This window comes from Propithecus coquereli, unplaced genomic scaffold, assembly GCF_000956105.1.
Source record: "Propithecus coquereli isolate 6110/MARCELLA unplaced genomic scaffold, Pcoq_1.0 Scaffold202, whole genome shotgun sequence".
Lineage (NCBI taxonomy): Eukaryota > Metazoa > Chordata > Mammalia > Primates > Indriidae > Propithecus > Propithecus coquereli.
The window spans coordinates 2,578,906-2,595,252 of NW_012145190.1; the positions used below are offsets into that span (position 1 = coordinate 2,578,906).

Consider the following 16,347-nt stretch of genomic DNA (forward strand, 5'->3'; position numbering starts at 1 on the left):
TGGGGAGCAGAGGGTCAAAGGTGAAGGCTATGGGAACCAAGGGCATGGGTGGGGGCAGCCCAGCAAGGATGAAGCCCACAGACTCGTGTGTTGGGGCTGGGAGATCGTCTGAGCCGACCATCTTGTTGTACAGATGAGATAACTGATAACTGAGGCCCCAGCAGAGCTAAGACCCAAACCCAGCTGGGTCTGATTCCATAGCCCATGTTTTCACTACATCGTGTGTCCTCACACAGGAGCAGGACCCTCTGGCGCCCCTTTGACATGCACATGTATCTGTCCTCTGGGACCAGGGAGCTCCTGTTAGGCCAGGCCCCTCAGGAAGAATTTAAAGGACAGAAACCGAATCCTAGCCAGAGTGCTGGTTTGCAGCTGCAGCTCCAAAAGTGTCATTCATTCCGTCTCTGTGTGTTTACTGAGAGCTGCTATGTGCCAGGTACCTTTCTAGGCTCTGGGAATTCAGCAGTGAACGCAACCAAAACTTCCCCACTCCCATGGCACTGAGACAAGACAGTAATCAACGCAAAAAGTAGACGGTGCATCAGATGGTGAGAGGTGCTAAGGAGAAACGAAGGCAGGGGAGGGAGACAGGGTATGTGCCTGTGTTGGAGGAGGGATCTGGAATTTTTTTTTTTTTTTTTTTGAGACAGAGTCTCACTTTGTTGCCTGGGCTAGAGTGCCATGGCATCATCTTAGCTCACAGCAACCTCAAACTCCTGGGCTCAAGCGATCCTCCTGCCTCAGCCTCCCGAGTAGCTGGGACTACAGGCATGCGCCACCATGCCCGGCTAGTTTTTTCTATATATTTTTAGTTGTCCAATTAATTTCTTTGTATTTTTAGTGGAGACGGGGTCTCGCTCTTGCTCAGGCTGGTTTCGAACTCCTAAGCTCAAACAATCCGCCCGCCTCGGCCTCCCAGAGAGCTGGGATTACAGGCGTGAGCCACTGCGCCCGGCCTGGAATTTTTTAATAGGGTACTCAGGGAAGGCCTCTTAGAGAAAGTCAATCATGTGCATATCTAGGGGAAAGGAGTCCAGGAAGAGGAAGCAGCGTGTGCAAAGGCCCCAGGGCAGGAGTGCTTGGTGTGTTTGAGGAGTTGCATGGCATTTAGCAGCAACTTCTCATCTTCAGCTTCGCAGCTGCCCTCTGGGGCTGTGTGCCACTCTTGGCTTTGCCGAGGCCGATAATCTGAGCTGATCACTGTTGGGCCTCACTGCCACATGCCAGGTGCTTCATCAGAGGCTTCCCCTTAGACGGTCTCCTCTACTCCTCCCTTCCATCCTCGGCCAACAGAAGAGGAACTGGAGACTCGGAGGGTCTTGGTGGTTTGCCCAAGGTCAAAGTGAGTGACATAGCCGGGGCTCAGTCCCAGGCCTGCCTGACACCCCTAGTGTCCTTGTACTCAAGCCAGGTCTCAGCAGTCCCAGCCCGCCAAAGCTGGTCATGGTGCATGAGTGGGAGAAACAAGGGCCCCAGCGGAAATCCTCTGTTGGGGCTGAGATGGCTGGGTGGAAACCCAAGCTGGGCCGGCCTGGGAGCCAGGCACAGACTAAGGATTTGGGAGAATGGGGCAAACTCCCTGCAGCCACGGCAGTGATCTCAGCCCACAGGTCAGCGTGCTGTCCCCGCCATGGGAGAGGCAAAGCCTTCATGCCATTGAGTCTGGGGAGTGGAGGAGGGCTCCCCAGAGCATCACCAAAGAGCCTACTGGGGGCTCTGGCATTGGCCACTCCCTCCCTTCATCCCAGGACTCTGTGGGAATCAGAGGAGAGTTCTAGAACGGGGTAGTGGAGCGTCTGCTGCAGCAGACACCCTTTACTTTTCACACTTAATCTTCACACCAAACCCCTGTGATATGAGGCTTCCAGAGAGGTTAATTCAGCTGCTGAGGGTCACGGTGCTAGGAAGGACACGGGATTCGAACCCAAGCACCTCACTTCTATTATCCGCCTCCATCCCCAGCCCCATCTCCATCTCCATCCCCACTACCTCCTTCCCTTGTCGCTGCCTCCTGTCAGCCTGTCTTCCTCCTACCTTCCAGTGCCTCTGCCTAGCTCGGAACCAGAGGCCAGGCAGCCACAGAGCAGGACAGTGGCCAGTGCCCTACAGGCCAGGGACACATGGTCGGGGCAGAGCTGCATGTCCTTCCTGTGTTTACTTAGAGCTTTACGTCTAGACTAGGAATTTCACCTCGAAACCCCAGTCCTGCCACAGCCCTCCTCTGTGAACCTGGAAAATAACGCAATCTGCTTGTGTCCACACTATGGGACTGTTGTGAGAATCGAATGAGGTGATTTGAGAAAAGCTCTTAGCAGAACACCCAGCGCCCAGTCACTGGAGTGGTGGGTTTGCCACCATTACAGGTGCTCCCGAGCCCACAGCAGAACAGGGAGCTCCTGAGCCCTGGTCCCCCCGCAGGGCACCCACCGCATCCCTTGGGAGGCTAATGTGAAACTGGAAGGGACCCTCTGAGGCAGTGAGCCTGGTGGTTCATGGCATCCTCGGCGTCCTAGGACCTGTGGACACACCTCGGGGCCATCCTGGGAAGGGGGGCTTGGGCGCTAAAGCTCCTCCCAATCTAAAAAGGTCTCCCTTTAATCTGTTTCATATGTTGCACATTTACTTCGTGTTTTGTTTGAGGAAATCTGCTGGAAAAAACGTGAAAAGCTTGGATCAATGCTCATCTCTCATTTTGCCAATGTGGACGTGCAGGCTTCGGTGCAGGTCGCTGGCCAGGCCAGGACTGGACTGGAGGGCTGGGCCTGCCAGACCAGGGTGCCCTAACATCCCCACGGATTGCTTCCCTGTCCCAGGGCTATGGAACTGCGCTCAGCTGTCCCTCCCAGGGCCTCAGAGTCGCTCTCATTGGCCACAGCCTCTGTAGGGCCCTGCCTACCAGGCAGCTCAGAAGCCTCTCTGGGTCCCTCTCGCTACTGGAGAGAAAGCGTGCTACCAGGCTGAGCTCCTCAGGCCATCAGAGAACATGCCCCGCAGGGAGCCTTGGTAGAGATGGCCGCCTCTGGCTGAGGCTGGCTTTGGCGCTTTGGCAGTGGAAGCACCTCCTCCTCGGCTGCCTCCCAGGCAGCCACATCTTTGCCTCTCAGGTTTCTGCTTGGGCTAGAGGTCTGGGAGGAAATGAGGAACCCACACTCTTCCTCACACCCCTCCTGCCTTTCTATAATAGTATACCGCCCTTTCTCCAGCTACCACCACCCCTGACCCCACTCCAGGCTGCAAAGTGAATAATATCTATCATTTCAACCACGGGAGCATTCATTTTAATATAGTAACAGCAGCTAAGATTTTTTGAAGTGCTTACCGTGGGCCAGTTCCTAGATATAGGAACTTAATTCTTGTACTTGATTCTCACAATAACCCAGCAAAAGAGGAAACATCATGCTCATTTTTGAGATCAGAATATGGAGGCTCACAGAGGTAAAGGAGCCCGTCAAAGGTCACACAGCTGACAAATGGCAGAGTCAGAGTCTGAGCCCAGATCTCTGCAGCCCCCCTATCTAACACGGCAGGCCTGTCTCTCCTCTGTCCCTTACCCTGCCTGCACTTTCCTTGTGGTCCTATCACCACCTGGCATTACATGTCACATCTGTGTGTGTTTATGATCAGTCTCCCCCTTTAGAACGTGAGCCATGGGTGAGCAGGGGATTTTGTCTGTTTTGCCCACTGCTGTATCCCTAAGGGGTGAAACAGTGCCTGGTTGCTCAAAAAATATCTGTTGGACACATGAATGTGTGGTGCCAGCATCCATGTGACTACCCCACTCTCCGCCCCCTGTGAATCCCGCCCTCATCCTAGGGGGCCCCCAGCTCCCATCTGGCTCTGCCAGCCCATGGCTGCAGCTTACTCTGCTGTGGCGAAGGCCAGGGTGAAGTTGTGCCGACGCTTCGTGGGGTCCAGCTCAGCATAGTCGAAGGCGTCCGGGAAGAACTTGTGGATGAGGGCGCAGAAGGCCATGCCGCTGCTCCAGCTGGAGGAGAAGTTCTGGATGTCCACGTGCTGCGGCAGGCGGGGCACAGAGCAGGCCTCGGTGAGCCTCAGCCAGGGGCCTGGGCTCGGCCCCGTTCCCACCCTCTCACCCATTGGGGTTGGCACCACTCAGACCCTCCCCAGTGCGGCCACCCTGGATCTCTGCCCCACCCACGTGTCCCTGTCCCATGCCCACCTCGTAGTTTCTTGTCATGGCCCGGCACCACTCCAAGAGCATGTTCTTGACACCGCCAATGGCTGCCCCGGCTGCCTTAGTGTTCCGGAACAGGGCAGTGGGGCCCGAGGCTGCCCTGTGAGGGGAGAGGGTTACAGGGCTGGGCCAGACGGGCAGGAGGCCATGAAGGGCCCCACTGGGTGGAGCCCCAGCCCCCAGATGTCAGTCCTCCTGCCTTGGCCTGGGCTGTCCCCACTGCCCCTCAGGCCACCCTCCCGCCGACCCATGGTTCCTAGGGAGAGCCCAGCCCCGCTCCTCGCCTGCCACCTACCCGCCAAACTTGTCCACGATGGCTTTGCGGTTCTGTGCACGGGGCCCCCGGGGCCGGGCAGGGGCTGACACCCTGCGCTCTGGTGGCTTCTCCTTCTTCTCCGCGGGAGGGGGCTCCGGGGGGCTCTGGGGCACGTCACTGGGTGAAGATTCACTATGTGGAGAGGTCCAGAGAAGTGTGAGAGGGGCTGGGACCAGCACCATAGGACGTGGGGGTGGGCCTGGGGGATCACTGCAGCTGTGGCGCCTGCAGTCGGCATACGTTTACTCTGTGCCCAGCATGGGGAGGGGGTGGAAGAGGGACAATGGGGCCCAGTCTAACTTTGGGGAGCATGTGGTCTGGTGAGGACGTGCGGGCAGGGCTAGGATATGTCTGGGATCTGACCTGAATCTGGATCCTGGCTTTGCCTCTTATTTGCTGTGTGATCTTGGGACTGTTACATCACTTCTCTGAGCCTCAGCTTCCTTATCTGTAAAATGGGGACAAGAATACCCACCTGAGAAGGTGGTTCTAAGGTCTGGTAAGAAAGTGAGTGTAAAGCACCCAGCTGGGCCTGCCACACAGCTGTGTGGATGCTCAGTGAATATTCACCGGTTATCTTTCCCTAAGAAAGGGACGAGGAGGTGGATTTCAGCTCAATATAAAGGAAGATTCTTCCAATGCCTGAAGCTGTGCGATGGCAAGGATAAGGCTATCAGTTTAACCAGCACCCACCGGGCGCCCCCGGGCACCATGCTAGAGTGCTCTGCACTCATTACATCACTTAAGCCTCGCAATAATCCTAGGAGGTAGAAACGATTGTTATGCCCACTTCACAGATAAGAAGAGGTTAGGTGACATGGCCAAGGTCACACAGCCAGTAAGTGGCAGAGCCATTGTCCAAACTCAGGCTTTCTGATCATGCTCTTATGGATGACGCTGGCACCATGGAAACATGGCGAGCTGCAAGATAAGGAGCTCCCAGGAAGGGCCAGGGGTGCTGAAGAGGAGACTTCAGCCACGGCATGGGAGGGGGACCAGGTGTCCTCCACGCTCCCTTCTGCCTATGGCTCCTTTGGTTTCCTGGCTCTGACCTGGGACAGGAGGCTGAATGCCAGGAATCCTGGAATACCTTGAAATCAGGTGGTGGGGGAGGCCCCGGCTGATGTGTGGTAGACTTTGAAGGGAGCGGGAGGTAGGGGAGGCGGGGCTGGAGCCCCCGAGTTTGACGTTACCTGGCTGAAGGACTGGTCTCTCCAGAAGCTGTGGAGCCTGGACCCAGCCCATCTGGAGGAGAGGAACAGGAGGGTGGGGAGTGGGGCTGTCCGTGATGTGCTCCTTGAGCCCCCTCCCGCAGGGTAGCCCCTGCAGCATCCTGTGGGCTCCAGGCTGTCACTCACCTGGGCTGAGGCTGTGGCCCTCCTCCGTGGGGCTCTCAGGCCACTCCTCGGGGGAGCTGGGAGTCCCCCCTGCCCCTCCCTCTGGCTCTTTGTCCACGTCCTGCTCCTGCTCTTCGCTGGGACTCCCTGGCTCCTGGAATGAACGAGGTCTGTGTGGGCCACAGTCACACAAGCGCCTGCCCTGGCTTTGTGAGGACCTCAGAAAGATCTGGAAGGCAGCCTGGGGCCACAGTGCTGCACCTCCCCCACACCGGACTCTTGATCTCTGCAGGAGGAAGACTGGACTTTCCCAAGGGAATAAAGCAGGGAGGGCTTGCTTCCCGGGGAGCAGGAGACCCTAGAGCTCTTGGGGGGGGTCCTCTTTCCTTTCTGCTGCCCCACTCACCACGCCCTCCTTGGCATCACTTCCGTCCTCCTCTTCCCCACCCGCCTCCTGAGGTTCGGCCTTGGCCTCGTTGTTCACAGCGGCCTTCAGAGATTCAGTCGTGGCCTCTTTGTCGGCAGCTTTCTCCTGGGGTTCGGCCGTGGGCTCCTCTGTCTTGCGGTTGTCCTCCTGAGAGGCCTCCTTGGCCGCCTCCTCCCCGCCAGCCTCCTTGGGTTCAGGCTTGTCTTCGTCACCGACACCGGCATTCTCCCCAGATTCAGGCTTGGCCTCCTTCCCATCAGCCTTCTGCTTCTCCGAGGCCAGTGTGCTCTCCTCTTTTTCCTCAGCCTCCTTGGGTTCGGATTTGGTCTCCTCTTTTTTGTCTGTCATCTCCTGAGAAGCCACTGTGGGCTCTTCCTTTGCAGCATCCTCGCTTGTAAGTTCAGCCTTGGCATCCTCTCTCCCACCAGCCTCCCTTTGGGCTTCCACCTTGACCTCATCTAACCCATTTGCTTCTGCTGAAATGCCGTCCTCGGCTGGGGCTTTTTCCTGCTTTCCTGCCCCGTCTGGAGGCTCCTCGTTGATGGTCTTCCCAGCCGTGCCCTTGGTCTCCTCTGCAGGGGCTCCAGCTCCTGGCGTCCCAGGGTTCTCTGTGGTGGGGGAGACAGGGGTCCCATCCTCAGAGTTCTTCTCTTCCTTCTGCTCCATCCCTAGAAGGAGAAGACAAGCAGGCCTGGTCAGGCCCCAGCCCAGCATGTGGTGAGGACCCCCCCTCCGAGAGCTCGGGCAAGGCAGTCAGGAGGTCAGTGATCCAGTCCTGGTTCCCCCACTACATGGACGTGAGACCCAAGTGTCCACTTCCCCTGTGGTAGAATGAAGGGTAGAAAACAGCTTCCCTAAAGGTGGGGTGGTTGGGCTGTGTTGACTTGATGTTGGATGATGTTCACCTAACGTCCCTCTGTATGTTCTGGCCTTGGCTTTAAAGAACACTGAATCACGGAATGCCTTTTCCATGATTTTGCCTCTTTTGGATTAAGCCAATGAGGCAGTCACAATTCGATACTAGCATCCTGAGCACCTGCGGAACAATTGCTCCTCTCCACCTACAGCAGGCAGGACTGTCTACCTAGAATTCAATGACACTGTTTGTTTCCATCCTATTTATACTTACAGTTACTTTCTATTTCTGGCAAGTGATATCAAGTTTCCATTTCCAACAATGATATAGTGTCTTCTAAAAATACATTTATCGAATTTAAAAATAAGTTAATTCAAAGGAAGGCTTTCAGGAAAGTAGAGTACAGGTGGTACAGATGTAACTAAATCAGAGGTGGTGTAAAAATGCCTGAAATTTGGCAACCCCAGGGCCAGTTGTTCTCTGGATCGCTGCCAGCTCTGCCAGCTCTGCCACCTCTGCCAGCCTGTGCTTCTCAGAAAAGGTGGCGCTGGACAAGGAAGAGTGTCCTTCGGTGAAGAATACAACCATAACTCTCCCTTGACTCTCTCTGCAGGGCAATCTGATCCTCCCAGCGCCCCTGGGGGTCGTGGGGGAGATTATGACACCTTAACTTGGAGTTTCCTATTTAAGTACCGTATATACTGTAGGATCTACAAAAACAGGTGGGTGGGGACGGAGCCAGCTCCTTTATCCTCCTGCTCTTCTTGGGGGTCTAGTTACAAAGAAAACAATCCCCAAATAGGGCTCATGGGGTATGACTCAGATAGTAAGAAAAGTGGACACTCCTGTCACTGGCTAAAAATACCTCCTGCCCTTTGCAGCACCATCTTTCTTGGTGATAGTACCCAGGGCACCTGGGTAATTGGGACAGAGGATGGGAGGAGGAAGATAGGCAGACAAGGGACAGGGCTCTGTTCCTGCCACCCACTCAGGTCTACTGCCCCCAGACCAGAGTCCCAGCACCCCTGGATTTAGTGTCCCCACCGTTGCCTAAGAAGCAGACTGGGATTTGTAAAGATGCTCACAGTGTCCTCCAACTCTATGCCTCCTGCCAGAGCCCCTTCGTGGTCCAGCGGCTCCAGTGATGTAGGAAAGTAAGCGGGGAAATGAGTCTGAGGGGTGGATGGATGCACATCAGCAGACAGCGGGAGTCATGGAGCTGGCCTTGCCCCTCCAGCTTCTACTCCCACTCTGGGATCTGAACAAGTCCCTTTCCCTCTCTGGGCCTCAGTTGCCACTGACAATGACAGGGTTCATCTAGGCCAGGCTTCCACACTGTGTTCTATGGAAAACTGGGGTCTCCCATGACATGAATAGGGGTTCTTGTAGGGGTAGGAGGAAGGTATATTCTCTGGTCAAAGTTGTTCCAAAAACAGCCTACACTTTAGCCTCTTACAGACATATGACGTCATTAGCACTTAGGTAGATTTCAGATACCAACCGGTAAAGAAACCTCAACTTTGCTTGAACTTCGTTTAACTCACTTTTCCCCAAATCTATTTGACCATGGATTTTTTTTTCTCCCTTTGTTTTCTTTTCTTTTTGCTTTGTTTTTCCTGAGAAGCATCTGCTGCCCTCTACAGAAATACCGGGTTCAGCAGAAGAGAGCATGGCAAATGCAGGCTAAATGATCCGCACAACTCCTTCCCTTCCTGCACTCCGCTCTTATTTGGAAGTTGGCGTGGAATAGCGGTGAAGACTATGGATTCTGGGGTCTTCCTGCGATGGGATCCCAGCTCCCACTGTTTACCAATTGTGTAACCTTGAGCAAGCTACCTACGTCTCTGTGTTCTGATTTCTGCAGGTAAAAATAGGTCCCACCCCATAGGGACAATGGAGGGTTAAGGAAGCCCATCCATAGGAAGTATCTGGAGGCATGCCTGGCACAGAGGCAGCTCTCAGTACTCTTCAGCTTGTGCCATGGGGACACTTGGGGACAGCCCTATGCCAGGCTAAGGCCCTGACCCAGGCTTGAGTGCATGTATTGGTGAGACAAGGCAGAGAGAACTGAATGTCAGTGAGATGCTAGATTTATACCTCAAAATGTGGCTGTATTTGGCTAAGGCATAGCTCAGTGCTCCAACCATCTTTCCTTCCATCTACACACCACACATTTAGGGTAGTAGAGGGCAAGGGCAGGTGCCTACACAGACACACAGACACACAGACACACACACACACACGCACACTCCACCCTCCAGGCTTGTTACAAATAAACAAGGAGTGAGGCGGCTCAGAAAGCTGAGAAACCAGGGCGCTGCTACCCGTCCCCAGCCTTCACAATTCTACAGCGTTTACAGTGTACCCTGCAGTGCCTGCTTGGTCTTGGTCATTCCTTGTGCTGACCCTTTGGCATAGGTGTCATTGAGGCTCAGGGAGTTGAGGTCCCTCGACTAAAGTTATAGGACAAATGGTCCAGCCGTATCTAGAACCCAGGTCTCCCGACTCCCAGTCCGGAGCCCATACCAAAGGTATGCTCCCACTCGCTCCTTAGCCCAGGGTCCCTCCACAGGCCCCAGACCAGAGCGGGGCCACCGCACTGGTCGGGAAGGGCAGTCAGATATGGCTGAGGAGTTCCTCTTTCTTTCTTCTAGGTGCACAGTAGGCCCTTCGGCAAAGTTTCTCCACCCCCACCTTCCTTTCTTGCTCTCTGCTTTCCTTCCTCCTTCCTTCCCCAGGAAGCCTCCATACCATCCCTGTTTTGTGTCCAAAGCAGCACTGCAGACAGCTCCCCTCTCTCTCTCTTCCTGTTTCTCCTGGCAGACGGGGAGGAAAAGGACCCAGGCCCAAGTTCCAAGCCCCAAGTAGCACAGACTACGCTCTGCTCGATGCTTCTGTGATGCCTCCCCCACTCGCTGCTGCCTGATCCGTCTTCCCCTTACCCCAGCCAGGGACCCTTGTCTTGAAGAAGCGACTCTCAACTGCTTAGCAGGGTAGGGAACCTGTGGCCTTCTGATTTCAAGATTGTTCTTTTTTAAGCACCAAAGGAGGCAAGAAAAGCTTCATCTTTCTATGTTGCATCCTCTCTTTTTTTGTTGTTTTTTTGAGACAGAGCAATCTCCCACCTTGGCCTCTGGCCTCCCAGAGTGCTAGGATTACATGTGTGAGCCAGTGAGTCCCGCCAGCCCCTTTTAATAAATGGATTTGTTCTTTAAAACTCGGATTTAGTCAAAAGGCCGCACTTAAGGACCTAGAAGGCCACGTGTGGCCTTAAGGCTGAGAGTCTGCCTACCAACCCAACTGGACTTTCTAGACTCCCAAGGGGCCCTCTCCCCGCTGCGGTCCTCCTCATGGTTGGCCACCTGCAGGCTTCTCTGTAGGTGATCTCAAGTTTGCCCAGCTCCCCAGGGCTGAGAGCCCTGGCATCTAACAAGGGTTGACATAGTGGTGGAGAAAATTAGGAAGGAGCCTGTATGTCTCCAACTGGGGGCCCCTCCTTGGAGGCTCTTGCCCTTGGGTGGTGAGAATGGGGATTGGCAAATGGGGAGGGAACTCTTAGAAAAGGGCCCAGGGCTTCTCCTACCTGTGGGGCCTCTGCCTGGGGCTCGGGAGCTGTCTCCTTCCTCCAGCTGAGTGGGCCTCACTCCCAGCTGCCTTTAAGCCCCAGCGGCCTCTAGCCCCCAGCTCTTTGGTCCCGCCTCTCGGCTTCCCTCCCCCTCCCACCCTACCCCACCCCCACCTCAAGAGGCTTGGGCGCCTGAAGAGCATTGTTTACTGCCCAGTTGGTACAACACTTTCCCCTAGACTGGGAGGCTCAGATTTCCCGTGAAGATCTGACAGGTGGCACCTTTCAATCACAGCACGTCCCTCCCGCCCTGACCCTAGCAGCATCTGTCCTGTGGTCACCTTTCTTCCCAGTGTGCTCTCCTGACCCTGGGGACCCCAACGACCATCTTCAGGGGCCATTTGGAGCATGTCCCAGCGCTCTGGCCTTTCCTGCCCATCCAGAGCCCAGGCGAGGCCTCCTGTGTTCCCTTCACACCGCCCCTGCCATGTTCCTTTACTCGTCCCTTTTCCTCTTCCTCAGACAAAAGCAGCTGCTCAAGGGTGGGCCAAGGAGGGGGTGAGTGGGGCAGCTGCCAGCACAGGGGATGAGCCTCGGGGCTCACACTGGACAGAGAGGTTTGGAGAGGGGAGGGGCACGGAGGACAAGAGTGACGGGGCGAGCTGACCGACCACCGGACTCGGAGTCTGGAAAATGCAAAACTCCTAAGTTCTATTTTGAGCCAAAGTGATGAGTACACAGTAGGCTCCGGACACATTTTTGTACTGAATTGAAATTTTGCTCAGAAAACATCTAAGCCCAGGGCCTAGCAAATTGCCTGCTTCATATCAGGTGCTCAATAAATATATACCGAATTAACTAATTAATTAATTAACAGAAATATGTAATAGGATCTTGAGGGCCTATGCCTGGGATGATCTGAGAGACCTTTTTGTGCAGCCAGGTTTGGGGACCAGTGATCCAACGGTCCAATATTAATTTATGGTTGCCGGCTACCTCTAGTATCACGTCTCCGTCACCCATCCAGACTTTATCTGTCCAAGATTGGTGAGTTCTTCCACATATCTCTCTGGCTTGCTGTCCTTTTATTTCTTTAAATTCATTTCTCTTCTTGTCCTACTGTTAGTAGACATTGAAAACTGCAAACCAGCAGCAGGTCATGGCATCACTCATTAAAAATTCTCCATTCAGTCCATTTGTTCATTGACTGAATGATTTTTGAGCACCCAGTATGTGCTGGGGACACAGTACTGCACAAAAGAGAAAATGGGCAAAGCCAGACGGTGGAGCTTCCATTTTAGTGCAGGGAGATAGACAGTTAGCCGGTAAATGAATACAAGATGTAGATTAGATAGTGATGGTTCTACAGAGAAAAATGACGCAGGGCAGAGGATGGGAAGGTGGTTTTTCTTGGAGAGGGCAGTATACGCTGTTAGATACAGTGGTCAAGGAAGGCATCCCTGAAAAGGTGATATTGCAGTAAAAACCGAAGGGTGAAAGTGAGGCGTGCAGCTCTCTGGGGAAAGAGCATCCCAGGCACAGGGAACGGCAACGAAAAAGTGGGAGTGTGCTTGGCATGATTGATGGACAGACAGGAGCCCAGCACAGCTGGGACAGAGTAATGGGACAGAATAGTGGGAGGCAAGAGGTAGTGGGAGGGTGAATCTTGTGGGGCCTGTTAGCCCATTGCGAGGACTGGCTTTTGCTCTGTGATTGGAAGTCATTGGAGTATTTTAGGTTGTGAAGAGATGTGATCTAACTTTAGTCTTTGACAGCATCATTCTGGCTGCTGTTTTAACACGAGAGTAAAGAGGAAGCATGGACAGAAGTCAAGAGAGCAGTCAAGAGACTAACCCACGTGCAAGACGGTGGTGGCTTGGACCCGAATGTCAGCAGTGGAGGTGAGGAGAAGTGGTGAGGAACAGTAACAGTGGAGACAGTCATTAAGCCTGGGTCAGCTTTCTCTTCGAGCTAATGGAAGGACTCAAGTCTTATTCTCTCATCTCCTGCTGATCACAGGGAGTTTGCGGAGACACCTGTCATTGTATTCTCTGCACCTTTCGTGAATGGTTAGGAACCATATGAAGAGATCATGGGTGACAACTCTGCATCCCTTTGTCTGGAGCTAGGGTGGCATCCAAGAGGACAATACTGACCCATGGTTAGTGACAAATACACAACTCCCCTCTGTGAGGCTTGGAAGATATAGAACGCAGGGTAGAGTGAGGGGCCAGCGTTTCGATATGGTGCTGATGGAGATCAGTTTTAGATGGCATGTCTGGAGTCCAGTGACATCTTCAAAGGCTAAGGCTCTCTAAGCTGTCTTTTACAAGAAGCAACTCAACAGGGACAATTAGAGATTCCTACCTGCAGGTCTCCAAATGCCCAACTGTATGAGAAAGACATGATCTCATGGTAGATAATAATAACAATAACATCATCATCAATAAGAACAATGACTTTTCCAGGGACTGAAGGGAGGGGGAAATGGGGAGTTGGTGTTCAATAGGTATAAAGTTTCAGTTATGCAAGATGAATAAATTCGAGAGATCTGTTTTACATTTTGGTGCATATAGTTAACAATACTATATTGTGCACTTAAAAATTTGTTAAGCAAGCAGATCTCGTGTTAAGTTTTCTTACCACAGTAAAAAAAAAAAGACACTTTTTAAATATTGGGGAAAATTGAATATGTGCGTTAGATTAAGAAATTACTGTAATTTTGAGGATATCAAAATGGCATGTGGGCCGGGAGCAGTGGCTTACACCTATAATCCCAGCAGTTTGGGAGGCTGAGATGAGAGGATTGCTTGAGGCCAGGAGTTCCAGACCAGCCTGTGCAACATAATGAGACTGCATGCCTACAAAAAATTTAAAAATTAGCTGGGTTTGGTGGTGCATGCCTGTAGTTCTAGCTGTTTAGGAACTGAGGCAGGGGGCTCACTTGAGCCCAGGAGTTTGAGGTTCCAGTGAGCTGTGATAGAGCCACTGTACTCCAGCCTGGGTTAACAGAACAAGACCCCGTCTCTAAAAAAGAAAAAAAAATTGAAAGAAAGAAAATGGCATTGTGGGAAAAAAAAGTCTTTATCTGTAGGATGAAGAAAATATGACCATGTGTTAACAATTGTTAAGTCCTAGTGATGGATATATGGAAGTTGACTATACTGTGCTTTCTACTTTCCTGAATGTTTTAAAGTTCCCCTATTAAAAGTCTAAAAATAAAAAAGAATAAGAACAATGATTTCTTTTTATTGAACATATACCAGGGACGAGGTGCTTTACTTACATAATCTTTTTGAGTTGTTGTCCTTTGTAGCAACTTTTTAAACTTTTTTATTTTGAAATAATTATAAATTCATAGAAAAATTGCATAAATAGTACAGAGAGGTCCTGTATACCCTTCGCCCAGCTTCTACTAAAGGTTAGATCTTATATAAATATATACAATATCAAAACCAGAAAACTGACATTGCTACAATGCGTGTATAGTTCTATGACATCTTATCCCATGTGTAGATCCTTGTAACTACCACCACATTTAGGATACAGGATCACTGCATCACCACAGAGAACTCTCTTGAGCTACCCTTCCATCAACCCTAACCCCAGGCAACCACTAATCTTTCCTCCATCTCTATAATTTTGTCATTTTGAGAACGTTATTTAAATGGAATTATACAGTATGTAACCTTTCATAATATCCCACTTAAGAAGTATATTCCTCTTATAAGGACCCATCTCCTTTCCCATGCAGTTCCATAATATGTTGACTATATTTTGAAAAGTAAAAACCAGGGCAAGATACGTCCACGAAAACATCTGTACAATAATATAATGGCAGCATTATTCATAATATCCCGAAACTAGAAACAAACCAAATGTCCATCAACAGGAGAATGGATGAATGAATTATGGTATACTCATTCAAACACTAGACAACAATAAAACAGAATGAATAGCAGATACACACAATATGGAAGAAATCTTAGAGACACTATGTTGAACTAAAGAAGTCAGGCACAAAACAGAAAATAATGAATAAGTCTATTCACATGAAATTCAAGAACAGGCAAAACTAATTGATGGTTATAGAAGTCGGAATAGTGGTTAACTTCAAGAAAGCAGGTATGGACTGGGAAAGAACATGACATAACTTTTTGGGGTGCAGGAAGTACTTTATATCTTGATCTAGGTGGTGGTTATATGAATGTGTATATATTTAAGCTTTTTGTATTTTACCCGTTTTACTGTATAGAATGTTATACCTCAATCTTAAAAAATCAGGGCACAGGATTTGACAAAAATGAGTTCTTAGAGCAGTAATGAATCCAATTGTTTAAAATCAGGACTGTCTCGAACAGTTAGGGAATCTCATGATGTCCATACAAATGTCCAAGGCCTGGCGCGGTGGTTCACAGCTGTAATCCCAGCGCGTTGGGAAGCCGAGGCAGAAGGGTCATTTGAGGCCAGGAGTTCCAGACCAGCCTGGGCAACATAGCGAGCCCCACGTCTCTACCAAAAAAATTTTTTAAAAAAATTAGGTAGTCGTGTGCCTGTAGTCCCAGCTACTGAGGCAGGAGGATCTTGAGCCCAGGAGTTAGAGGTTGCTGTGAGCTATGATCGTGCCAATGCACTCCAGCCTGGGTAACGGAGGGAGACCCCGTCTCACCAAAAAAAAAAAAAAAAAAGCTTAGCCATCTTCTCCAAGAAGCAATGTATCCTTGTGTCATTAATTTACGTGTTGTACATTTATTTTATTGGGAAATTCTGTGAAAAATCAAAGGATTGAGGGTTGTTTCTTTTTGGTGAAGAAGTGGTGAATGGTGCAGATCAAGGAACACAGTTGTCTTCAAAGTTGAAAAGTTCACCAGCACTGCCTTCTCCCTCGCCCGAACGCATCTGATTAGCTTTGGTGGCATCCCAAATTGTTCTTATTCCTCTCATTGTGGTTGAGGGCATCTAACAGAAGGTGAATAAAACATACTCTATACATATCTCAACTTCCTCTGAGCAGGAACCGTGTCTCGCTTATCTTTGCAAACCTACAGGGGGCTTTGTGTGACCCGCACAGCGGTAATCGCACAACGTCCCGCGCAGCACTGGTTCTCAAATTTGGCTGCACATAGGAATCACCTGGGGAATTTTAAATTTTATTGCTTCCTAGGTCCTACTCCCATAGATTCTGATTTAATTGGTGTGAGGCGAGTCCTTAGCATTGAGATTTTTAAAAGCGTCCGGTTTTCACGTGCAACGAAAACTGAGGCCCGCTGTTTGGAGGGCGTTTCCTTTTCTGCACGCCTGATTTGTGCTCAGGACTCTGCCCTACGGGATCGAGGTGAGGTTCAATGATCTCCGTCGTCACGCCCCTTGGTACAGAACCAATAAACTCAAACCTCTCCGTGACAACCCCAGGGACTTGAATTCTAATCAGGCTGCGGGCGCTCTGCACCCCGCCCTCGCCTCTATGGTATCTTGGCGTCCCCTCTAGCATTTAAAAGTCGCCTTCCCAGTCAGCGGGGGCCGGCGCCTCCCTCTCTATGGTCGCCGATCTCCTAGCACCGCCTTGTTGGTATTTCATTCCGGAAGCGAGTCCGGATCAAAGAAGAGGAGGGACTTCACTCCCGGAAGTGATCCACGTGCTTCCGTTTTAG

At 51.5% G+C, this 16,347-nt stretch overlaps 1 protein-coding gene across 1 annotated transcript in view; it reads right to left on the reverse strand.

Annotated features, from left to right (window-relative positions):
• Positions 1-6,941, reverse strand: part of SMTNL1 (smoothelin-like 1) — a 14,202-nt gene extending 7,261 nt beyond the window's left edge. Inside the window, exons 1-6 of the mRNA XM_012643884.1 lie at positions 6,258-6,941; positions 5,870-6,002; positions 5,705-5,756; positions 4,491-4,643; positions 4,181-4,295; positions 3,863-4,014 (exon numbers count right to left, since the gene is read on the reverse strand). Coding sequence (XP_012499338.1) covers positions 3,863-4,014; positions 4,181-4,295; positions 4,491-4,643; positions 5,705-5,756; positions 5,870-6,002; positions 6,258-6,941 — 1,289 coding nt within the window. The remainder of the gene's footprint in view (positions 1-3,862; positions 4,015-4,180; positions 4,296-4,490; positions 4,644-5,704; positions 5,757-5,869; positions 6,003-6,257) is intronic.
• Between the last annotated feature and the right edge of the window lie 9,406 nt (positions 6,942-16,347).